Source organism: Rhipicephalus sanguineus, chromosome 5 (genome assembly GCF_013339695.2).
Source record: "Rhipicephalus sanguineus isolate Rsan-2018 chromosome 5, BIME_Rsan_1.4, whole genome shotgun sequence".
NCBI classification, from domain to species: Eukaryota; Metazoa; Arthropoda; class Arachnida; order Ixodida; family Ixodidae; genus Rhipicephalus; species Rhipicephalus sanguineus.
In genome coordinates, this window is record NC_051180.1 from 5,859,982 (window position 1) to 5,885,742 (window position 25,761).

The window sequence follows — 25,761 nt, forward strand, 5'->3', positions numbered from 1 at the left end:
CAGATACTTTTTGGGTGTCTTGTATCTGTATCGCGATACGTCGCGCAAGACGTGTATCAGTATCTGTATTTCCGATACATTGAAGAATGTATCGTGTATCTTAAGATACATGATACTGCGATCGCAACACCGCGGTTCGAAATAATAAACGTTGGTTGAACTCCACTTCTCATGCTGATACTGCTCCCACTAAGCCACCAGATTAAAACTAAAGACAATGACATTATTTTATCTTTCCGCCAGAGTTTTCCAGCGAGGGCAGGTGATGAGCTCTGAGCGTCCCAATGGGGGAGCAGAGTCACGTGGTGGCGCTCGCGTCGTCTCGACAAACGCGCGAACGTCTACGCCCGGACAACATTTTGTTTTCACGCATTTTTTTTTTAACACGAAAGTGTTTTATGCCGGGGTCCACCAAGACTTTTATGAAGTATTTCAGTCGCGGAAATACTTCAGTAAAATGAACGGCATCAGATGCCAAAGAAAAAAAAACTATAAGAAAAAGTTCCGTTGACAGGAGTCGAACCCATGACCTCTCGGACCGCGACGATGGCTGGCGGGCGCTTAGCCCAATGAACTACCGCCAAACACATAACGGAGGCTACATGAACGCACCTTTTATCTTTCAGACTTCCCTCTCGCAGTGCTCTTGGATGGATGGATGGATGCTATAGGCGTCCCCTTTATAACGGCGCGGTGACATGTCTTTTACTAGGCTTGAAAAAAAAAAAAAACGAAAGAAAATGCTCCATTGTTACGACCGTCACATTCGGTGCGTTTTCAACAGAACTGTAATTTCGTCACCGCTTTAACGCACCGCGAGGTAGTGGCTTTAGCCCACGCCTCGCTCACAGCATCCATCCATAACGAAAAATAGCTATCAGAAGTTCGCCTGGCTGTCGCAATGCGTTCCCCGCTCGCCCTGTGAAAATTAACGGCCGGGCTATATCGTAAGCATGACGCGCGCAGCGTTTCTCTTCGCGTTTCATGACGCTTTCAAGGATTGCATAATGAGTATCAGTGTTTATTATGTGCTTGTTGATGTCACCTTTGCGCGGGATTCACTATATGCGGTGTCCACGTATATGTGAAGAACTTCAGCTACCGCAAGGGTTAAATGATGATCATGGGCGTTAGTCGTCGGTACGGAGATGTGCCAGTAGGCGTCAACGTGAGTGCTTCCACATCAAGCGGTGATATATACAGTAAAACCTCGGTGATGCGAATCTCAAGGGACCACCAAAAATATTCGTATCATCCGAAATTTTTATCACCAGAAAGCATGGAAAATTAGCATGGGACAAAAGAGAGCTGGCGTTCATTTTCATTTATTTTTTGTCAGGGCTGCCGCAACGTCAGGAAGAATCCTGAATGAGTGTCACTTAAATTTTTAGATGTCGGCAATAAAACCAGCACTCGCAAATATGCGGCCCGTACGCGCGCATTTAATTATTGAACCAAGTGCGTTGTAACCCGCGACACTCGGAGGCCGTGACGCGTCTCTGAATGTTTATTCTGACCGTAAGAAAAGTTTTTCTTACACCGTGATTCTGACGATTTGGCGGTGCGGCGCGCATGCCCACGCTTGCGTTCCAGTGCTCGCGCGTGCTTGGCGCGTCTTCCGCGACAGCGCGGACAGCACCTCTTCGTACCTGGGTGGTAGCGAACGTTCGTATCGAACGTCGCTGGATGAAAATCTGTTCGCAACAACCGTACTCCATTACATTGCAGGCCAATGGGCCTTAGCCGGGACCAACAAAAAATTCGTATCACCCCGAAATTCGTATGAGATGTGTTCGTATCACCGAGGTTTCACTGTATGCCTAACAACAACATACATTGTACAAGCTTTCATATACCAATGCACTATAAGTAATAAACTACTTCTGTGACGACACGTTTCACTTTCGTGTTATACCGATTCCTATGACAGAGGGATCAGCCATCGTTTTTTCTTTTTTTGTTTTTGTCAGTGCTATGGCACTTGGCTCTTAGCTACTATCCTGTGCCGCGTACTCCAGTGCGTGCAATGTCCTTTGCACAAATTCTGATGCCGCTGTAGTGTCGTTATCGAAGCTTCTCTTGCGTTGTGCGCCGTCACGAAGCCTGAAGAATGCAAGAAAAGGGATTGCTTTGTGTCTCGTGGCTTTCTCACATAGGCGATTTGAAGGACTTCGTCGATGCAAGTTTGACTTACATGCAATGAGATTGACTTATATGCAAATGAGGTTCTAACAGCTATAGCACCACCGGTACCGATGCTGGATTTAACAGAACAAGCATTCATGTGACCACTTATTTGTGTCTGTGTCATTTGTTGTTGTTGTTTTTCTTTCCCCATATCTTCCCTTCCTCTATGTTTCCCCTTTCCCAAATGAGCAGGCAGGCGTCGTGACCCTTTAGGTGGCAGTTGTCAGCCTGTTCCCTGCCCTCTCTGTCTTCGTGTTTTCTATGTATTCAAACAAAACAAATAATAAATAACTCAATGAGTTTTCAAAATCATAATTCTTTGTTAGCACAAGTTCTTCCTACACTGTCCTTTTCCATCTCATATATTACCAATGTCTCTGTATTGCTTTTTTCGGGTCTGCTTACGGCAATATGTCTTTAACGTGCTGGCAACGTAAGCTCTATGCTTTATTCTTACTTTTAGCTGTCTACATTATTTCTGCTACGTTGAGAACAAATATATAATAATCTGCGTGTGCTTGGACTATTCAGTAGCAAAAGTTCTGCTTACTGCTTAGTAAAATAGCGAAATTGAGTTTTCATGATAATAACGTAAATTATTAGGAGCCATCTCAAAGATGTTAGCAAAGGGATTGCGGAAACATTGTTATACGATATACTCCGTTTTTCTAATGAGCGTCTGAACGAGTCGGTTTACGCTATTTTACATAGGCGCTGAATTTTCTGGAGTCTTATCTTAAATGCCTAATTGTCATGGCTATTAGGGGTTACCCGCCGCGGTGGTCTAGTGGTTATTGTGCTTGACTGCAAACCCGTCGATTGCGGCGGCCGCAGTTCGATGCCTGTGTGCTTATATTTAAGCTTTATAACACCACGTGGTCGAAATTTCCGGAGCCCTCCACTATGGCGTCTATCATTATCATATCGTGGTTCTGTGCGACGTTAAACTCAACAATTAATATTAGCTCTTGGGAGTGCCGCCTGTATCGTGTTCCTATACCTATTCGCTGTGTTTGATACAGAATCGCTTTTCTATTTTACTTAGTTATATTTCTTTTTCTTAGTCTTGTCTAAATATTTTTGCTTTTACTAATCACCAGGTAATCGGAGCTTAAGTGGCAATATAGTGTGAATAGTGGCGGTGTCCTGCGGCACTTCATGCAACTATAGAACACGTCTGACACGTTTTCTGGGCTGCAGATGTTCTCTCATAAAATAAAAATTGTTAGAAGATCGCGCATTACTGAGTACGTCGCTAACGAACGCTTTACGCCAGCAGATAAGCAGAATATAAAAGTAATTGCAGCTTTATGTCCTCTACGTAAACAATATGCGTCGCAAAGAATGTCGCTACCAGCATTCTCGCTGATGTACACCTGTCCGGTGATCGGATATTGCGAAAACCCTGATACGTTTATGGGCAAGGTAGAACTTAACAACGGTATTTGCACCATTGTGCGGAGGCATGTTATGGAAGATGGCAGCCCCCTAGCTAGTCGGCAAGCAGAGCATCGACTCCCCCCAATTACGGGACGCAAATACCGTTATCAGCGAAGTGTATAAAGAGTTGTCATGGTAAGCAGCTAAAGCAACCCCAATAAGTTGTTTGCGAACAAAAGTAATATACCTTCAGCAAGAAATACAAAACTTTAGAGATACTAACAGACATTTCATTCAAATGAAACAAAATTCGTCGCAGTTAATAAACATTCAAGCGAACATTGTTGTGCATCGGAGTTTAGCGCTGCATTACCGTAAATACCGATATATATAATAAATTTCCGAATGTATCGAAGTATCTTAAGATACAATTGGATTGTATCGTATCGGATACAATCGGCGTTGTGGTATCTGGTATCTGTATCTCAAATACTTCTTGCCTGAGTATGTATCGTATCGCGATACAATTTTAAAGTATCTTTGCCCAGCCCTGTCGCTGGGCATGGCAGGGGTCGCCAACAGGCTTCCCAAGTCCACTTTGGAGAGTCGCGCCTTCCACGACCAATTTACGAGTCTGTCTTTAATTAGCGGCGAGACGGCGTCTGCCGGACGCTGTGTGCACTGGTATGTTATGTGTTCGAGCGTCAGGGTGGAGTCGCCCCGCGGACATTTGTCGCTGCGTTTGTCGGGAAGTATTTTGTGAAGCCTATGTAAGTGTGGGTCTGTATGCGGCGTCAGTCCCTCGCCTGCTGAGTTTGGGGTTTTGGTTCCCAGTCTCTGTGCCTCGAGTACGTCTCTTGGTGTTCCGCTGGGTGTCGGAGAGGCGTCCGTTCGAGCGGTCTTGGCATGACCGGCTCGGCCGGTCATGCCAAGAGCCAGATGATCCGCCCGATCGCTTCCTTCCACTCCGGTGCGTGCCGGACACCAGACTATTCCATGGTCTATTTCGAGGCTTGATCCTAGCAACCGGTTCAACTCCCTGAAGGAACAGTCGGCAGGGGTATTACGAATCTGTCATATCAGCGGAGTGGCTCCTGTTCTCAGCGTCACGGATTGCAGCGCTATAGCTGCGGCTTCCGCTGTGGCGCTTGATTTCCTGCTCGCTGATATTGCGGCGATCGGTCTACCCCGATTCGTCCCTACCGCAGCTTACGTGGGAGCCGCCGTCTCGCGGTGGTATATGCCTGCGTCTGGGAAGTATGAGCTTGCGTCCCCTTGCCCTTCACGAAGGGCTCGAGCTTGTCGCCGTTTCGCGTGGTAGTGTGGATGGATGTGGCGAAGGATTGGGTCTGCATAGATTCGCGCTCGTAGATCAGGTGGCAAAAGAGTGGTCTCGTCTCCACAGAACTGTGGCGTCAGGGGGTAACGAATTCGCTTTAGCACGGAACGCCCCTGGAGTGTGGTGTTGAGTCTTTCGCGCTGGGCCAGGAGTGTGGACGTGGCAAGTTGCCCGAATGTGTTCATAATGCCCAGTCCGCTGAGGCACTCTGTGCTCGGATTTTCGGGTAGGCCGAGTGCCGCCTTGCTGCAATCCAGATGAAACGATTTCTTCCGGGCGACTTGGATGAGCGCTGCTTATGCCTGCACAAGTTTCATAGTGTCCGTCATTTGATCTGTGGTACGTGCGCTCCCCTAATGAGGCTTGTAACAATGCGCACCGCACGCTTGAGTTTGGAGAAAGCGATTCCGGCACTTCCCATTTGTTGTATATGCATTCCGAGCACTCGCAGCTGGTGGTCTCTACGGATGAGTTCCACGTCGAGGAGTAACTGTAATGGCGGAGCTCTGTTGATTCGGGATCTCGGTGGCCGAATATGTATGTACTTTGACTTGCTCGGAGCGCATTTCATACCGGCTTGTTTGGGGTACATGGTGAAAATTAAGCGCAATGGACGGGACAAAAGAAGGAGCACACAGGACGAAGCGCTTCGTCATGCGTGCTCCTTCTTTTGTCCACTGCGCTTAATTTTCACCAAGTATGCTCCATCACCAACTGGCCCTCACTTCGAATCTGCTAAAATGTTTGGTGTACAATGCGACGGCTTGTTGTAGTTTGTCCCCGCATGAGCCTGTGGTGGCCCAGAGCGTAATGTCTTCAGTGTATATGGCTACATCGAGGTCTTTGTCGTCTTGCAACTGTAGGGCGAGTTTACGCAGTCCAATGTTGAACAGGATGGATGGATGAATAACTTTATCGAGGTCCTTCGGTGCGCACCATTACCGCGCAGCGGGTCACTCCCACGTCGGGACAGAGAGGCCTTGCCCCTCCACCAAAAAAAAAAGAGGATGACCTTATTTTTAGGTCTGGTGGTCCCATGCCGCCATGCCGCCATGCCGCCAAAACAAAAATAAGGTCATCCTTTCTTGTTAAGGTCTGGCGGTCCCATGCCGCCAATTTCCCACAGGGTGGGTGCCCTCCCAAGAGACCATGAACTTCGTTCTGCTGAGCACCAGGCCGGAAGTGCGCTTGTACCTATTTTACCGGTAGTTACCCGGCGGCAGCAATTCTCTGCCTCCCACAGCAGCGGCGGATGCTCAACTATTTCACCAAGGCTGTGGTGGGTTAAGGTGCGCCTAGGGGCCTTCACAGAACCTTATGGGGCCACCTTTCAAGATGAGTACCCATTAACAACCGAGCGCCAGGTATGTGTACTCCTCTACCCCTTTGGAGAAGCCGGTGAGTTTCCGGTCGGCACTGGGAATCAAACCCAGTACCTCCCGCATTGGAAGCGGACGGTCAGCCATGTAGCCACCGCTGCATGTCTGAGCGGTGACAATATTGCACCCTGAGGCGTGTCACGACATGGAAGTTTGCATGGCACTGACCCCGAAGCTCCGAGCGACGTTGTCGCAGTGCGGTCACTCAGAAAGTCCTGAATGGAATGGAACACTTTTTCTCCGCAACCTGTGCTCTCAAGGCGTTCTAGTATCGTGGAGTGAGATATGGTGTCGATGGCCTTTTGAACGTCTAGGGCGACTAGGATTCTGTCTAGGCTTCCAGGGGGAGGGCCGGGGTCCTCGTCTTTCAACAGGACGAGGACGTCCTGTGCAGAGACTCCCTTGCGAAAGCCGAACATAGATTCCAGGCATACAGGACTCTTTCAAGAAGCTTGCCCATACGCACGATGTTATTGAGGTGGGCCGCTGATGTCCAAGCTCTCGTGGCTTCCCCCGCTTTGGGATCTTTATTGTGCTGGCCGATTTTGGTCAACATCATAATGCTCCCAAACCTGATCATTGAGCAGTTCTGCAAGTTGCTCGATGGCCTTGTCACTGAGATTGCATAGTATTGCATTGGTAACGCGCTCTGGTCCTGGTGCCGTATTTTTCCTGAATGTCTGCGCGGCTGCATAAAGCTCCGCGAAGGTAATATAAGCATCCAGGTTTTCGCTCTCCTCCCCATAGTATTCCTTGGGTGCTGCTGTGGGCACTTGAGCCTCACCGGTGTAAGTGGTCTTAGCGCGCGCACCAGCGCTCGCGACCGCTCTCTAATAGTCAAAGTCGCAGTTGCTGTTCCAGCGACGCAGCCGCGCCGTCCCTTCGCCCAACGAAAGACGGGCGGGGCGTTTAGTCTCTGCTTGAGGAGCAATCGACGGCTGGCTTCGCACGCGGGGTGATGCTATACCATGCGTCCCCCGTGCAACAGAGATGGCCGGCTCATTTCATCTCTGCTTCAGCCAAGTTCGTAGCCAGCGCTCGCGAGCTTTTACTCGAGGGTAGAACATAAGATGCGCGGAGCAATATTATGGATTTCGATTTACACGGAACATGACGGCGACACCGACGGCGACGGCATAAAACCCGGCGAGAGTGTCCATATAATTGCTATCGCAATAAAAAATATGTGAAACCATGGAAGCGAGGTCGCCTCTTTTCTGGATAGCTGCATCGTCTCCGCTGTGAGTGGTTCGTCCACTGGAAAACTCAGATATTCCGGCGCCTTGTCCATTTTCTTTACTTGTATATTTATTTACCGATTTCCACGAGTAAAAATGAAAGGAACATAATGTAATAACGTATCGATATAGTTATTTATCTATTTTATTTATCTAGGCAGAGTGTAGAAGGTCCAAGACTCCAGGAACATACTATCCAGCGAGTTGGGACGTAGCGCTTTATTGCTGGAGGACGCCGTAGCGTTGAGGTCATGCAATGCTCGTGAGACTTCTGGAGAAGCTAAAGACACAACTTCCACTCAAGCGATGTATTTTATATTCAGAATCCCCTTTCGTAAAACATTTTTATAATCTATCAAGTACAAGTGGAGTGGCGGGGATTAATTGTAAGCGTTTTCTCTCTACTTTCGTACCAGCGAGCGCGCTGAATGCTACGCAAGTGGGTGATGACAAGGGGGCAGGAAGCTACGCCCGGTCAGCCTTGAGCACTTTGTTTTTTTCTTCGAATTCGCGGCTTACCTTTAGTGTGATCGCAATCAAGCGCGCAGGCACGTTGCGGCATCTCTCGGCAGCCGCGGTAACTATGCAGCTTACGATGCTCAAATCAGCCAATGGCGCCAATGGCTGTGGACTTGGTCTTTATGGCGCGGTCATTTGGATTTATGGCATCATTTGTCGAGACAAGAGGGAACGATTTGTAGCTGACTTTGAGAATTAATTGCAAATTCCAGGCCGCGCACTGCCCGATATAATTTGGCTCACATGTTCTCAGGCGTCTCGACTACCAATCGGCAGCGTTTTCTGACCATGCTGAGAGATTGTTGCAGGACCCCTAGACAAACGGCGGCGCATCGCACTTATTTGCGCGGCGGTGGCGGCGCACAGATCTGCCCTGACGTCACTCTCTGTGAAGCCTTGGTGAAGCCGGAAGTCAGCCATAGTGACTTGGCAGATTCTCCCCTTGAAGTAGAAGGTACGTCTCCGGCTCAAAAACCATGTGGGCTGCGCGGCGCGCGTGCCGTGACGAAATCAACGGAATTACGGAAGTCAACACGCCGGGCCACCGCGAGACTGTTATCATTTCATCTTAGTATTCTGCGCCGAAAGATGTTCAACCCGCAGCGGTGGCTACATGGTTAAGCGTCCGCTTCCAATGCGGTAGGTGCCGGGTTCGATTGCCAGTGCCGACCAGAAATCAACCGGTATTTTCTGATGGGTAGAGGAGTACACCGATCTGGCACTCGGTTGTTAGTCGGCGACACGCTAAAAATAAAAAGTAAACTGTACCGCTGTCCATTTGTATTATGTGCGTCCAACTACGGCCGCTCTTTACCATGACGTGTAGTGGTTAAGACGAACCAATGAAAAATGCAACATGGCGCCGTTCGCGACGAGAGGCGAGGTACCGCTGCATCGAGACCGTGATCCGTCAATTCGAATTTCCTGCGGTGTTTGTTTCTTCCAGAAGAAGCTCTTTCCTACTGCACGTACCCAGCATCATCCTCGCCGGTCGTCATTCGATGCAGTAGAAGCTTGTGAATGAACCGCGTTTCAAGTGCACCGAAGCGGCAGCACCTCGGAGTGTTTTACAACGCTTTAGCGCGTTCCGTCGTTGCGGCAGCGTCAAGTTTCAAGACGGCGTGTGTTCCCTCCATCGCTCGGATACACCAAGCATATCACCTGAGGGTCACCACATCGGCGATTGTCATCGCGTTCGTTCGTGTGCAGTGAGGTGAAAGTGAAGTCGGAATGTGCGCGTCTGCGTACGATTTACCGCCCGCAAAAGCCATGGCATTAGCGTTGCCACATGTCCATGTCTGTGTGTGTGTTACTTGGAGCTCGCAACGTGGGAATCTTGGTGATCTATTGTGATGTGCGCCGTGCTCTGCGCCTATATAAGCGACGTATGTGCGGACAAAGCGTGAGAGAAAGAAAGCGACCAACACAACCCGTTAGCGCAACACAATGCGAAAGTAAACAAACCTGGTGTGGAGAATATGCAGTGGTGTGTGCATTGTAAGAATATAACTGTGGTCAGCCGGTGCGTGTGTGATTATGTGACGTGTGCCTATTGGGGAAGTTGCGTTGTCTCAACGAAATTAAATAGCACAAGCCTAGAATGATGTGCTAGGTTGAAGTGCCCGTCGCGTAAGTCTTACGCTCGATGCGCGAACGCGTTGCAATGAAAAACGCCGTGCGAGGTAATCGTTGTCTACAAACAGCGAAATAATGCGCGCTACATAATATCGCTGACGCAGGAACTTTCGATCGCATGGATCGTGAGCGTAAGTGAAGTGACACAGCTAAAATTATTATGGAGTGAAAAAGAAAGGTTTTGTTGTTAATGGTGTTCCATCATATTTCACGATATCATATTTGGAATTCTCGCTTTTGTCTAACATGCGTTTTTTTTTTTTTGCATTTCTCCTGTATTGTGTGCATGTATTACGCAGTGATGATTTGTTTACATTAAACTACAGTATAGACTCTCGTGAAGCTCAGAGTCCGTAAATCCTATGTAAGAACGTATCCCTTCTTGTGAAGCCTCACCCCCTCATTATGCTTCACGAAAAATGAGGAGGGGGGAACCAGAGAGGTGGTGCTTGACAATGGGCGAAAGGAATGTACTTACTGATTGTGTTCACCTAGCTATATATACATTTATATGTTTTCCCTTTATTTCCTCGAGAATGCACATGTTCTTTGTATGTCCGAGTGTATACGCCTGGTCTTTTGGCTACTCATATTGTTATTGTTACGTTTTTTTTTTATTTTTTTATTTTTTCTCTCTCTACCTGCTCGGAGGGCGATGCTATAAATGCTCATCGAAGCCTCGTAAATATTGCCTTGATAAAGATCAGTATCCGATCGAAACGGTGACAAATAAACAGTTTTTTTAGAAGCCTACATCATTTTCGTATTTGTCTTACGGCAACCGAAGACAGCCTCTTCACAATCAACGTGCCTCTCTCTCTCTCTCTCTCTCTCTCTCTCTCTCTCTCTCTCTCTCTATATATATATATATATATATATATATATATATATATATATATATATATATATATATATATATTGTGGCGAAGCCTTGGTACTGCTTAATGGGTTGCGCCGCTCGCGCTCGGAGTCCGTGCTTTTGCCTTGACTGTCGCCGCTGCGTATTTCCGCCAAGTGCCGTCCAATAAACACCTTAATAAATTGGTGGAGACTGCTGTGCCGTCCCAACTTCGGTCCTCATTCGATGCCCATGGCGCTTCGATCCCGTACCCTGCAATCTACCATGCCTCAAGACGCCGCCCAGCAGACGCTTCCGCCTGCACCGACCTCATGTCCCGGTGTCCCTCGTATTCGCGACCCCCCTATCTTCACTGGAGTAGATGGGACCGACGTGGAGGACTGGCTCGCGATTTATGAACGCGTGTCCCCATTAAATGGGATGACGCAGGAAAATTGACCAACATGGTTTTCTACATCGCTGGTGTGGCAGGCCTGTGGTACAACAACCACGCCTCAGATTTTACGACGTGGTCCGACTTCGTAAGCTGCAGGCCGAACAGCGTTTACGCGAACGAGCTCAACAGGCCGCTGAATCCTTCACCAGCTACATAGAAGACATCCTCGATTTGTGTAAGAAAGCCGAAACCACCATGTCTAAATCTGACAAGATCGGGCACATTATGAAAGGCATCGACGACGATGCCTTCACGATGCTCCTGGCCAAAAACCCCAGCACAGTGGCAGAGGTCATAACGCTCTGCCAAAGCTACGAGGAGCTGCGCCGGCAGCGGTCGATGACCCGTCGCTCTCCATCACGCGACGCGGAGCTCGCTGGCTTGTCGACCGTATCCGACCGCTCCGCGTTGCTCGCAGAGGTGAAGTCATTCGTGGGCGAGGAAATCGCGCGCCAGTTGTCTCTGCTGGACTTTGCTCACCCTCAGTACGTCAACCACTCTTCTCCCTCCCCTGCGTCGAGCGATTGAGCACGAAATCGCGGAGGTCATGCCTGAGTACCACCAGTACCATCCGGCTTCTGCACCGCTGAGTTACGCCGAAGTTGTCGCAAGGCCGTCCCCAGTAATCCCTCCGGCTGCCCCACACAGTTACGCCGAAGCCGCCGCTAGACCTCAGTCCTTCGAAGCGGGTGTGCCGGCTACGTACGCCGACGTCATGCACAGGCCACCACTACAGATCACCATGCCGTCATATCAGTTTCCACTCCGTCAATGACGTCCTGCGCCATGGGCGGGCCGTGCTCCAGAAAACCGATGGCGCACATCTGATAACCGCCCCATATGCTTCGCATGCGGTTACGCCGGCCACGTGACGCGTTACTGCAACCGCGTGCAGCCGCCGCGAGTCGCGTCGTCCGCCACCAGCCAGTCGAAACGCCCATTTTACGACCCACCTATGCCGCTGTCACCGACGTCACGCCAAGCTCCATCTACTCGGCGCTCTCCGTCTCCACGACGTCGTTCACTGTCGCCGATGCGGCCACGTCCGGTCGCACGCGACCAGGAAAACTAGCAGTCGCAGTCTACGAGGCAAGGGCTGCGACGCTATCGAACTGCGAAAGCCCTCCGCGAACTTCATCGAACGTGATAACGTGTTTGTGGACGGTGTTCGCGCATCTGCCCTTGTCGACACTGGAGCCGCCGTATCCGTTATGGACAAAAAATTCAGCCTATTACTACGAAAAGTGGCGACGCTACTTTCTGGAATGTCCCTCCGTACAGCCAGCTCCCAGAGTATTCATACTACGGCAATATGCACAGCTCGCGTCGTCATTCAGGACGTTCTGCACAACGCCGAGTTCATCATAATTGCTGCATGCTCCCACGACGTCATCCTGGGATGGGATTTTCTCTCCCGCCACCACGCCGTAAGTGGGGGCAGTGAAGGTAAGGTCGATACTTCTGTACAGACCAGACGACGGCAAGGCACTCCTACTCGGTGATGGTATAATTCTTTTCGGCGGGTGTCAGTACACGGCTGGCGTATGAGACGACCCTCTCGCGTGAACACTTGTCTCTCTGTAGCAGAATACCACCAATGCCATGACCACTAGCGTCCGTATGCAGGAGTGTAGGTGCGGTTTCATCGAAATGGCAAAGGACTGGTTCGGACGTGAGGGCACGCTTCAGATGGACAAACGCCGATTCACATTCAGGAGACCACACAAAGGGAACACCGGAGCCGAGCAGCTTGTGCAAAGGCGAAGCGATTGAGGCGAAGTCTCGAATGAATCGGCGAAAATAGTAAGGCGATGATTGGGGCTAGTTGGTTCTTGTCGAAGTCTTGATTATGCGCTATTTTATGAAAACACTACCGACGAAGAAGACGTAGAGACGAACAGAAGTAGACGAGACAAAGCGCAATTTTCAACTGATTTATTTCGTGCGTTGTTCAAATATAAATCGAGTACAAGGCACACGTCAGAGTGATAACACACACATACCCTCGCCTACACGTCATCCACCCTTCGCGTCTTCACTACAAGATTTACTTCTGCAGAAGATAAATGTAAAGACGGCATGCTCACGCAGTTTTGTTCACCCAGAGAAGCCATGATGGCTGCTTCAGAAACCAATCTCTCTTTTTCATCTTTCACGTGTTTTACAATTTTTGTTTTTTCAAATTCATGTGCGCGCGAGCATCGATTACAATGTGTTGCTAGGTACCCTGGGTGGGTGACTTGCTCGCAATTGTACCGATGCTCTCTAAGTCTTGAGTTAATGCATCTCGAGGTTTGTCCCATATATTGTTTTCCGCAGGTTAGCGGAATACTGTACACTACTTCTACGTCGCACTCGACAAACCTCTGCGCATGTTTTATCTCACATCTATTGCATTTTCTGGTTTCATTTGCATTGTTGACTTTGTTACAAAGACTTATCAGTTTTTGTGGTGCTGAGAATACAACAGGGGCGTCATGTTTGTTCGCTATCTTTTTTAGTCTATGTGATACATTATGTACAGTACGGTCCACTGTTAAAGGGAACACTCGAATGAGCACCCTTCATGTTGCTGGCCCCCTAACGTCAAGTGGATGGGGAAACTTCGTTCGTGCATGGCACTGTTCTGTCAAAAGGAGTCGCAACTGTCAACCACCAGTAGTCTTATGCAAATATAAGCCACTATGCTTTTGCAAGAGAGCGAAATCCGAACATGCCCTGCGCGCAAGTGTTCCCTCTAGCAGTGGACCCGTCTGTACATAGGGTATCACCACCGGCCGCTTCTCTCGCTTTTCGGCTTCTGCATTCTTTTTGTTCCTGATATATTCCGTAGCATTTTTTCAGCAACAGATGCAATTATTGAGTCTAAAAAACCACTTCTTTTTAGCCTTTCTACCTGGACATGCAAGCTCTTTGACATCAAATGTTCACAGGATTTTTGGATTGACTGACATAGGCAGTTTCGCGCAACACTTTTTTTTACGAGTTTAGAATGACCACTTGAATAGCTCATCAGCGCTTTTTCACTTTTCGTCATGTATTCAAGTGGTCATTCTAAACTTGTAAAACGAAGTGTTGCGCGAAACTGCCTATGTCAGTCAATCCAAAAATCCTGTGAACATTTGATGTCAAAGAGCTTGCATGTCCAGGTAGAAAGGCTAAAAAGAAGTGGTTTTCCAGACTCCATAATCGCATCTGTTTCATGGCAAGAGTATTGAATGGGAAAGCTGCAATCACCTGGAGAATGTGGCGTACCCTGTCCGACAATGACGCACTGACACGTCGCAAGAACATCCTCGGCGTAGGATGTTTTCGACTCGCCGAGTTGTTGTTTGCGAGCCTCGAGGGTTTTTATGGCGAGAGTCGAATGAACGGTCTGTATGCCAAACCCATGGCGAAGCTGCTTTTTGGAAATCGGGGACGTCAATCCGGTGGGTGAAGAACCACGTTTTCGCCACACCCGTCAGACGACGCGGTTTCACTTGAACAGGAGATGTGCTCGAACTTGTAGGTATCGTCCCATCGACTAGCACAACCGGCGCCCTCGCAATCGTCCAGCCAGTCCTTCTCAGCGAAGACCAGAAAAGAGATGGCGGTCGCCCTGGTGGGGACGGAAGCAACGCCGACCTGCTCGCGCTGTTGCCGGACAGCTGGCACCAACGGAGACCTGAATGAAGCTCCAGGAGGCAGAGCGGGCGAGGAGAGTATCGAGGAGCAACCTCCACCACGTATGACGTCTTAGTTGGACAGAACAGGCACAGTGCACCCAGCAGGCCCGTAGCCAGGGGGAGGGGGGAGCCTAGGCCCCCCCTCCCGTAATTTTGGTGAAGTATGTGTTTTTACCAGAAATAAATAATAAAAATAGGTGTTTTTCTCCAAAAGTCAAGGCTTTCAGCAAGTGCCCCCCCCCCCCCCCCCCCGTAAAGATTACTGGCTACGGGCCTGGCACCCAGGCAAAATGAGGGTGATAATATACAAATTAGCAAGACGCACCTACAATATATATGCTCTCTCAGACGCCATCACCTGCCCGTTTTGAGTATGCCTGGTAATCAAATGTAAGCGTAATGCATTAAGTTCGCATATATTCCGTATATAGCATGTGTTCCCTAAATAGCAGTCATTGCTGTTATGCCAGCTCGTCGGGCTTGTGCCACTTGCGAAATTCACTTGTAGCGCTCCGATGCACTGGCACGTGTAATTTATTTTAACAGCTACAATTAAAGCGCACACGTATAGACAATGAACCAATTTACTCCGTCACATCGGCGTTTCTGCGTGCCCTCACACCTTAGGAAAAACGGAATTTCAAGTCATACAGCCACACAGTGGCTGTCACGCCCTTATCGACTTGAAAGATTCATTGCATTCCATTACAGCCATTGCTGGGTGACGTAGCCAGAAATTTGCTTCGGTGGGGGCACGTCCTTGATCTGAAGTGGGGACCGGGCAGGCAAGCGTGGTCGTGTGTCATTTCGGGCTCTGCATATCCCATGGCAGAAAGAAATTTCGGGAGGGGCACGCGCCCATTGTGCCGCCCCCTGGCTGCTGGGTTTACATGCAAGCCTTACAAAAAAGGCGAATAAGCCCAAGTTCGGGGAAAGGCTTGAAGAGGTGAAAAATCCTTGAACAGTGGCTTCGGCAAGTGTCTTCTTCAGTGCAGCAACCCAGTTGCTGCCTTGATTAGTACAGGACCACTTGTCGAAGTGACACCCCATGTTCAAGTACTTTCCATCTTACAAAGAATGCGACACATGTGCAGTGAACGAGTGTTCGCAGGTTGGTGACGCCTGCCCCGAGGGCTTCCAGGCCGGTGGCTACGTCACGTGGATCGACCGGCGGCCCTCAGACCTGGAAGCGCTGAACCGTGCCGAGGGCGCCCTCCCACGTGGCCGCTACACGGCGCACAACACCACGCTGCACTTCTGCTGCCGCAGCGACGGAAGCGTGGACGCCGCCATACGCCTGCCCACCGGTCTGCCCTTCTATCTTCTGCAGTGCGTCATTTTCTATTCGCTCCGCAACACCGGGCGCCATATTCTGTTGTGTGGAATAGTTTGTTAGCGTAGGAAAAACTATGAAGAGGCTGATAGGCAGTCGTTGCCGGCACTTTGGCGGGCCAAGAAAATGCAGCGTTTTGAATAACTCATCCGGACGGAAGTTGCAGAAAGCTTACCGCCTCACAACATAATCTTGGAGCGTAGTATCTTTTTTTGTCACAACGTACACTTCTTACCTGAGGCAGGCGTCCGAGGAGGTTAATCGTTGCCGAGAAGACCCGAGTGTCAAACTTCTAAAGTAAGCTTGCATTGTAATAGACAGTGTTCATTTTTATTTCATCATCACCCATGCGTGTCCAACGCAGGACTCCCAATGAGCTTTAATTTACGCTACCTCACTGCAATTTATTACTGCGAATTTCTTGCTTTTCATCACCTCATCTAACTCGCTGTTTCCCTCGGCTTCATTTCCCGTCCCCGGCGGGAAATCGGCCGGATAGAACGGCGTAACAGCTTTTTTGATTAAAGGTGGAGGGGATTTTATATTTAGGAAATTTGCAACACTCTGTACGCAATGCCTGAAAGAAGAAGGAAGAAACAGTAGAGAAGGATAGGCAGGGAGGTTAACCAGTTTGGGAAAACCGGTTTGTTACCGGTTGCTGCCAGTGGGCTCGAAAGACGTCAAAAATATGTTAAACACACGAAGGGAGACATAGAAGACTTGAAGAGTTGGGCACACCGGCTAACTTTCAGTTTTATACAAAATATTAGAAATGGTAACTTTAAACAGCACAGCAGAAACACTTTATCATGAAGAATAACGGCGTGGCTTGAAAAGACGGACAAGAACGGACACACGAGGACGGGCGCTGACTGCCAAAAAATGCATTTATTGTCCCTGCACAAATATATATTTCGGAAAGGAGGGAAGGTGCCGATGTCTGGCGATAAAAACAAATGCGTTCATCGTGATGGAGAAAGCTGCACTGCCAAGCGCGTGGCCTCCGCTTCGGCAGCGCGACACAAGGCACCTTCGAATGGACCGCGACGAACGAGATGACGCGTTGCAGGTACGATGCCGGCGCGTGCCAGAAGGTGCACGGCATGTCGGTGTTCGAGCAGTGGTTCCACTTCATGGAGGACGAGCTGGGCGCCCGGATGACCGCTGAGGCCGACCTGCACGGCGGTGTGCCCAAGTTCAGGGAGCCACACCCGCGACTGGACTCGACCATGTTCGACCGGGGCCTCGTGCTCTACTACTGCTACTACGACGTGGGTGCGCATTTTCCTTCCTTTCATCGCGATGACGTTTTAGCATTTGTTCTGCTTCAGTGGGTGCCTTACATGACGCCAGACTTGGCAGTAACGAAATTGCAGTAATTAAACTGCTTCAAGTGAGTAATACTGCCTTCCCAATTACCGTTGACTAAAGTGTAGCACCATTACGCCATAAAAAATGACCGAAAGGAAGATAACAAAGCCAAGTTGATCTGAGTGCCAAACCTCAAGCGTGCGACAACGCCCTCTGAGATTTCAATGCATATGTGCTGTAAATCAAGTGTGTAGTGCATCAATGATCAACTTCATTACCTTTAAAAAGTAGCAGTAATGTCATTCGGTCAGCTGTAATTTGTAACGCAATTTAATTACATTTAAAAATTTACGAAACCAATTATTGATGTAAATTGATTACCATTCAGTAGCGATTTTGCCATCTCCGCGCGACGTCGATAAGCGAAGAAATGTGTAGCAGCCCCTCGCTCCTGTAAACACTGATCAGGCATTTCTCCCGAACGTGACCACCCCTTGTGCGTAACTGTAGTGGAGTCGAGTGGTGTGACGCAGTCGAGCGATGTGACGCAGCCGCGAGCCTTCGCGGGTTCCGCGTGATGGTGGACAACACGGGCCTGGTGGCCACTTTCGACCGGCACTACGACGAGAAGAACTACGGCATCCCTCATGCCATCGAAGAGGACTTCTTGCACGCGTACACGTGCGCGGTCTACCCTGTCACGGAGCCGGCGTTCCGCGTGCTGCGCCTCAACTGCAGCCAGCCCGTGCTGGGCCAGTACGTGACGGTGCAGATATTCGGCCGACACGACACGCTGCGCTTGTGCGACGTCAAGGTGTTCGCCGAAGGTGAGTCGAGCCGGGTTAGCAGTGCTAGGCTCTTGTTACCACGCGCCTCCCGCAGAGTCGTGCGGACAGCCTCTGGGCATGGCCTCGGAGGAGATCTTCGACACGCAGCTGCACGCCTCGTCGTTAGACGACTCCTACCACTTCACTAACGCACGCCTGAATGCCGAGTACGGGTGGTGCGCGTCCCTCGCTGACAACCAGAAGTACATACAGGTACATACAGTCCATGTTGCCAGCAAAGATGTTTCAAAGCACAGTCCAATATATGCATTCGACTCGAAGGCTTCTTCTTTTGCGTACTCTCAGTCGAGTGTATTGGCAGCTTTCTGCATGTAACGTGGTTTTGTAGTGCCTCCAGGATCGGAGGCATCGCAGCTTTCTGCACCTCACGTACTAATGCAGCAATGCCTCCGAGATCGGCCCACGTTTGATCGAGCAACGATGTCGTCTGATGATGTCACGTTATGTGACATCCTAACGACGTCACAAAACTTGACATCATCACGTGATGATGCTTTGCATCGCTACGTGTTGACGCCGATGGTCACATTTCGCGTTTGACGAGGCATCTAAGACTAAGGCTTTAGCTTTAATAAATGCTCAAGGTGAAATTATGCCCCGAAACTGAAACCAGACCTGTGCCATCTTACCGTGGGTGCGCTAAACGTTAGCTTACCGCGAAGTAGCAGCAGCTAGCACGCTCCCCGCCATCTACTCTGCTCGCCAGTTTCTAACGTTGAGGCGCACGTCTTCTCGTGCGACAAAAAGAGAGATGTGCAACGAAATTAAGCTGGACTGTTCATCTTCAACCATATTTCACTACATCACTTTCAGTACGCGGCTTCACGGAAAAACTGCTCCAACGTTTAATCTTCCTACTGACTTGTTGGCTCGAATGTTCCAAACCTACCCTGTCTGGCAAGAAATCTATCTAAGCTGCATAAAGTTTATGCAGCCGCACTGAACTTATTATAACTTATTCATTTATTCGCAACATACCTGTCGCTTGAAGACAAAGTGAGAGGGAAGACAATTGTGCTGCTTTTTTATGCTCTTCCTATAGCATTTAATGTTCAATAATGAAAGCTGTAATCATAATGCCGCTTCCGTTCTATTTAGCTACAAACTTGGCGAATAACTTCAATCGCACGGCTACTTTTGGCTACTTTTAGCTTGAGTTTTGGCTCACTTTTCAATACTACGCAGCGGCAACCCTGCCTTGAACTTAGTCGTCTAAACTCGTGGTAAAGCTTAATACGGTCGAGCCCAACATAATTCATAAGGCTGAGCCATGGCTAAGCCTTATAGACGCGTCCACACATTGTTTGCGCAGTATTCGCATTGACTGCGACAGTCATCGCGGATGGTCACGTTTTTATGCGAAATGAGCTTGAACGTGCGTGCGCGAACAATGACAACGAGGTGACCTTTGTCTTTGCGGTGTTCCTCTCGAGCTCGGTTCGAAAGTTCCGCGTTCAGTTGGTCTTTGCGGCGTTGGCATTACGAAAAAGTAAAAACAGAAGAAAAAAAAAGCGGTGTTTGGATGATGTAAACTGCACGCTAAAATAGCCACTCCGGATGGTTCTCGCCTTCGTCTTGAGCGAACGCATAAGGGAGCCTGCGAGCTTTTGTTATCTGGGGTGATAAAATAGGACGTGTCCTCTGCCCGGAGAAAGATGCGATTGTCAGGCCGCCACCCCCCGCACTTGGTTTGCCATGTCTGCTGTGCAGACTTGGTTCATCAAGCTACACTGTATGCACTCTGTAGATGCACTGGTGTCCATTATTCTTGTCAATGGTGTTTTACGATACAGGGCTGTCACCTCGTGACACGGCCTGTAAGCTCGGAAGTATAGTGTCGGGCTGTGCTAGCGAATACTCTCATAACACGGTCTTCATTCTCCCACAGATCGACCTGCAGAACCACACGCACATCACAGGCGTGATACTGCAAGGAATGAACACACCCGTCAAGAGCGGCTACATCACGGCATTCCAGCTGACCTTCAGCAACGACAGCATTTACTGGATGTCCGAAGAACAGCCCGTGGGCCACAGAAAGGTCAGTTTCACGCGCCATAAAACAAAGAATTTGAGAGAACAGCCGAAAGCGTATGCTACCACGAGTAAGTGGGCCCGTCGAACGAAGGCAGGGTCGTTTGACGGGCCCTGGGAGTGGGTGGAGTACTCAGTCCAGGACCTCCTGCGCCGCGGCAGCCCTGTCGCGACCAGATCGAGCTCGTCCTGGGAGAAGCTTACCACTGTTCTACGACTAAGTGCGGGATTGGTGGAACACTCATTAAAATACTCTGACGTCATCATAATCAGCCTGTCTGCGCCCACTGCAGGGCAAAGGCCTCTCCCATGTTTCGCCCATTAGCCAGGTCCTGTGCGGCCACGTTGTCTTCTTCATCTCGTCTGCCCACCTAGCTTTCTGCCTGCTCCTCCTCGCGCCCTTGGAATCCAGCCTGCCACTCTTAAAGGGACACTAAAGGCAAATATTAAGTCGACGTTGATTGTTGAAATAGCGGTCCAGAAACCTCGTAGCGCTGCTTTTGTGCCAAGGAAGTGCTTATTTTGAAATAAAATCACGTTTTTAGTGGTCCGCATCGCGTTAGCGCGCTTCAAATCTCCCGCCTGAAAATACGACTCTAATACGTCACTGCTGCCGTGCCCAACGTTGCCCGCTTTTACTGCGCGGCCGCCGACACTAGTAGCAGCCGAGCGGAAGTAGCGGGACCCACAGTAGCAACAACGGCGCTGCGGCTATAGTGCCTAGAATATACTGCGGCAAAGACTTGCTCGGATGGGCACATTCAAAGCCGTCACCAAGTTGCGGTTGGTCTCGTAATCCTCAGTACGAAAGTGCAGCGAGCACACACGCAGAGGTTTTGTCTGTTTAGCACACTGGCGCAATGGCATGACACTAAGCCACTTCGAGCGTAAGGGTTCATTCCGCGGCACCCAGTGAAAAGACACACCGGTTTCCTTGCTGCAGCACTGGCGTTGTGCACCATTCGGGCATCCGGCAATATCACACGCATGCGGCATTTTGTCGAACTTTCTGTCAGAGCGACTTTCACGAGCGCGCAAAACACGCACGGCAGTACGCGATCCCGAAACTACCACTGAGACGGGCGAGGCGCAGTTCGGCGAAAACGGAACCTTTGAACCACGCGCGCCGTTCCCCATGGCAACGCCACGGAGGTTTTGTTTTCCATGAATCAAGTGGAAACGAACAAACAGCATTTTATTACGTCTTTTGATGCTCGGAATGTTCTTTTTTTACTGCTGCTAGTTTGATTACTAGTGATTTATTGTAGGCCGACTTCCCTACGTCATCGGGATCACTTCGAAAATGTCCCACTCGTGGCGCTCATCATGTGATACATTTCGCTTAATTTCTCGGTAAGTAGGGCACTGCTGTTGATAATATTGCCGTTTTAGAAGTTGTCATACATTGGGCTTTCACTCTGACATAAATTGTTATTTGCCTTTAGTGTCCCTTTAATGACCAGCGGTCGTCTTGCCTTCTCGCTACATTTCTTCTTCTTCTTCTTGATTTCGACCAAGATATGTCCTCGACGCACGTCTGTTACCTGACACACTCTTCTTGTCCCTAAAGGTTTTTTTTTTTTTTTTTTTTTTTTACAGCGAAGCTATAAGCGGCTACGTCCTGGCAGTTTTGCCGACAGGAACGCGGAATAGAAAAACAGTGTTCGGCGATGGACATTTCATATGCGAGAACACCATCCGCCTGTTCGCCATGTGAAACTATTGCCGCCACAAAGCGATAAATAAAACAAATGAACCTGGTCCCCGCGTTGCGAAGGCGATTGTCTTGGCCACTAGGCTACGCAACGATCTTTCTTTTTTTTTTTTTGTCTTTATTGCAGCATGTAACATTCAAGCGGAAACATTCTCACCCAAGCTTTAAGCATAGTGTTGCACACGTTTAAAACGGCTTCAAATGTCTGTTAGCCACGAGACAGAACACTGGCGTCGCTGCAATCGCAGCGATTGTAAAGTCCCTCTATTTAGGCGATTGGACGTCACGCCAAGGACTCTCCTGCACTGGCGCCGGCCGTGCTGCCGGACCTCTTTCGCGATGCCATTACTCCTGAGTTCGGCTATGTAAATCTGGCATGACAGGAGGTGTAACTTTTCATTACCACCCAAAGGTAACTATGCTGCATAAAGTTTAGCAAACATGTGGTTACGATTCACCATCCATACCGCCGCAAGGCCGATACCGGCGGGAGCATCCCCATTAACGACCGGACAGTGAAGTTTAGACAACCAAACTTACTATGGTAAATCTCCCGACGGAAGTGTCACTGTGAAACGGTGACGCTTCACCGGAACAGCGAAGCAGTCGTTTTCACCGCGTATTTCAAGAAATGTGTGCTAAGAAAATATATATGCAAAACATTTTTGCTTCATTACAGCTAGGCTTAGACTCCGATGTTGAAATATGTATTACAGATGAAACTGCGACATCTTTAATGGGCCAACGTCTTTGCAGCTTCTCGTGCAAGTTACGACCGCCCCTGCGAAATAACCTAGGCGATTTGACAGAATGTTGCTTTTAGCAGCAAGATACTGATAAGAACAATCTCACACATTTGAAAAATTAGGCAGTACAGTCGCACTCGCGACTATATCTAACTTGGTTAAATCGACTAACACTTTATGTCGAACTATTTTCGAACACGACTATGATTTAGCGTCATTGCAGAATCTATGGCTACATTGAACGAAAACATTAGGGCAGCTTCGCACTAGTGGTGCCAAGCCTGAAAGGCTGCCTTCTCTTGCTTTTCCTCTTTTTTTTGTCTCTGTTTATTTCTATTTATTTCTTTCTCTATCTATTTCTCTTTCTATCTATATATATTTATCTTTCTCTGTCTTTCTATCTTTTTCTGCTTATGTGTGTGTGTATATATATATATATATATATAAAAGCCACGAAAGAAAAATTATTCAGAAAAACTTTCCGACGCGCGGAATCGAACGGGCGACCTCTCGCTTTCCAACGCGCGGCGTTAGACGGTTACGCCACCAACAGTACCGTCTTCCAGCCTGCCAACGGCGAGCTATTTATATACACCATTTCCTTCAGCATGCTTTCTTAGTCACCACATAGATGGCGCGCTTTAAAGATCGTCGCCCCGCTCCTGCGAACGCCGTTGCACTTCGCCCTACAGGGCGTGGTCGCCTTCGTGCGCTTATCTCGAGGAAAGAAGGGGGCGGCCGGGGGTGGGGGGGTGAAGCGGGCGGTTGTATGTCTTGTGCTTTCCCCGCGATGTCCGCGCTAAAGTCACAGAGCGTACGAAGGTCACTTCGCTCGCTGCAGCGGCCACGTTTGCGAAAGGAGCGCGCTGTTCAAACGGAAATAAGTAACAACTGTGACAGATAGTTCGCGCTCGTCCTGTGTGTATCTGTTCGTTCGTTTCGTGCGTCCTGCTTTATGTTCGAGCAGTGCGCTTCAAGTGTCGAGCTGTGACGCATGATAGTTCGCGTTCGTCCTGTGTGCGTTCTTTTCGTGCGTCCTTTGGGCTCGAGCGACGCGCTGGCAATTTCGATCTGCTTTCCGTTCTTCGCGTTACATTCCAATTTATTGCTATCGCTTGCATTGCTTCGCCGTTGCGGCGAAACTGTAACTTTTTTCCAAGCTTGCAGCTTGGAAAAAAATGCTATACGGGAGACTTTATCGTAAATAATGCACTAGGGGTTTCTGAAGACGCCCTAGAACTTTGCAAGTGGCATTTCTTGCCTAAGGTCAGTATTTAGCAATTTTGTTAAATAATTCTTATTAACAAAGTGATTAATAGTAAAACTATATTGTCTGTAGTGCGCAAGGTGAATGTCGGCAATTTGCAACTTATATATATATATATATATATATATATATATATATATATATATATATATATATATATATATATATATATTCTGATGACGATGCTCGCAAACTGCGTTTCGTCACGGCGGCCGATTGCTCTATTTCACCCGGTAATGAGAATGGTCCGACGTCGACATCTGATGCCCTCCTTAACGGTGACGTGTTTCTCGCTCCATGCGATCGCTGGATATCTGGTGGCATTGTAATTGCGCCTAGCTTGGTCAGGTTTCATGACAGCCGAGCGTTGGTCACAGCACACAACACTACGTCTCGGCCATTTCTTCTGTCCCAAGGTACCGTTGTGGCCTGCTTTGCTGACACTGAATCTCTTGCCCTGACGCCTCTTCACGCTGATCCACCACTCGCGCCTGCTGCTAGCGATGACCATGCGACGAGCACAGCGTTAACTGCCACCATCAATCCTGATCCCCCTGCGGCGCAAAAGGAAGATCTCCTCGCACTACTTCGAAAACACAGTACTTCCTTCGACGTCCACTCCAAGTTTCTGGGGCGCACTTCCGTCGCAGTGCACCGCATCGAAACCGACGGCAATTCGATTGTACGCTGCCGACCATACCGCGTGTCTTCCGCAGAGCGCAAAATCATCGAGGACAACGTCACTGACATGCTGAAACGCGACATCATTCGGCCATCGTCCAGTTCTTGGTCGTCGCCTGTTGTACTGGTCCGGAAGTAGAGGTGTGCGCCGCCGCCTGTTTTTGATCACGCCGCTCGCGCCGCTGCCGAAGTCCCAAGAGAGATCACGCCGCCGCCGCGCAACAATTGCGGCGCGCCCCTAACAGCCTCTGAAAGTACAACAAAAAACAAAAACGAGCGCGTGATTCTCCCTTGGCGTTTGTTGTCTTTTGGCGCACTTCGTAATGCTAGAACAGTGATTCACGTGACATCATCGGGGTACATACTCTCGACTGGTCCATATACGAGAAATAACAGTTGTAAATTGTCTCCCATATATGCTCTGTTATGCAGCCGCCCACCCACTCTTGCTTCTCTCGCACGACTATCGTGCGCGATTAACTGATTTCGCTCCATTTTGTGCGTTTGCGACCGCGCATGCATAGATAACAGACTGTAGCCGGAAAGCCCGAAATCATGATAGGTTCAACGCTTAGTGCTGACATTGTACGCGTGCTTTATGAAGAAATAAGTGGCGAGGAGATGTCCCCTTTAAAGGGCCCCTCACCAGGTGACCTAACGAATTTTAGTTAGACATTGCAAGTTGTTGCGAGCCCAATAAAGAGCATTATGCCACAAGAATTTTTCTAATCGGTCGGTTAGAAGCTGAGAAAAACAATAATTTGTAGCGGCGCGAAACCATGATGCGAGGAGGCGAGCTGCAAACCCTTGCCGCTCGCCCCGCGTAGCCTTCGCAAGCCAAATCCCTTCCCTGCCCTCTTCGGCACGCGAGCGGAAGGATCACATAACGCATACGCATGAACACGTCATGCGCACAAAATGTCACGAGCGCATGACGCGCCCGAACCAGCCCGAGCCCCCGAGACGCGAGCGGTGTTGTGGCGGCGTTCTTTGCGCTTCATCTCTGCAAGTTATGCCGAATGCGCCCTCGCCGATCACTTGGCTTTCAACCTATTACTGAGCACGAAAGCTGCAACATTTGTACGGACGCGAGACTAGCGGTGTGCCGCAGGAACATCTATACTCCGCGACAACTTTTCTTGGCACCACTGTGGAAGCTACAGAGCCAAAGTGCCTGCATGCACACG

General features: G+C 49.3%; 1 protein-coding gene across 1 annotated transcript in view; it reads left to right on the forward strand.

Moving 5' to 3' along the window:
* LOC119393144 (uncharacterized) overlaps positions 1 to 25,761 on the forward strand; it is a 445,271-nt gene that overhangs the window by 142,002 nt on the left and 277,508 nt on the right. Inside the window, exons 14-18 of the mRNA XM_049415849.1 lie at positions 15,752 to 15,969; positions 17,043 to 17,248; positions 17,836 to 18,111; positions 18,167 to 18,324; positions 20,021 to 20,173. Coding sequence (XP_049271806.1) covers positions 15,752 to 15,969; positions 17,043 to 17,248; positions 17,836 to 18,111; positions 18,167 to 18,324; positions 20,021 to 20,173 — 1,011 coding nt within the window. The remainder of the gene's footprint in view (positions 1 to 15,751; positions 15,970 to 17,042; positions 17,249 to 17,835; positions 18,112 to 18,166; positions 18,325 to 20,020; positions 20,174 to 25,761) is intronic.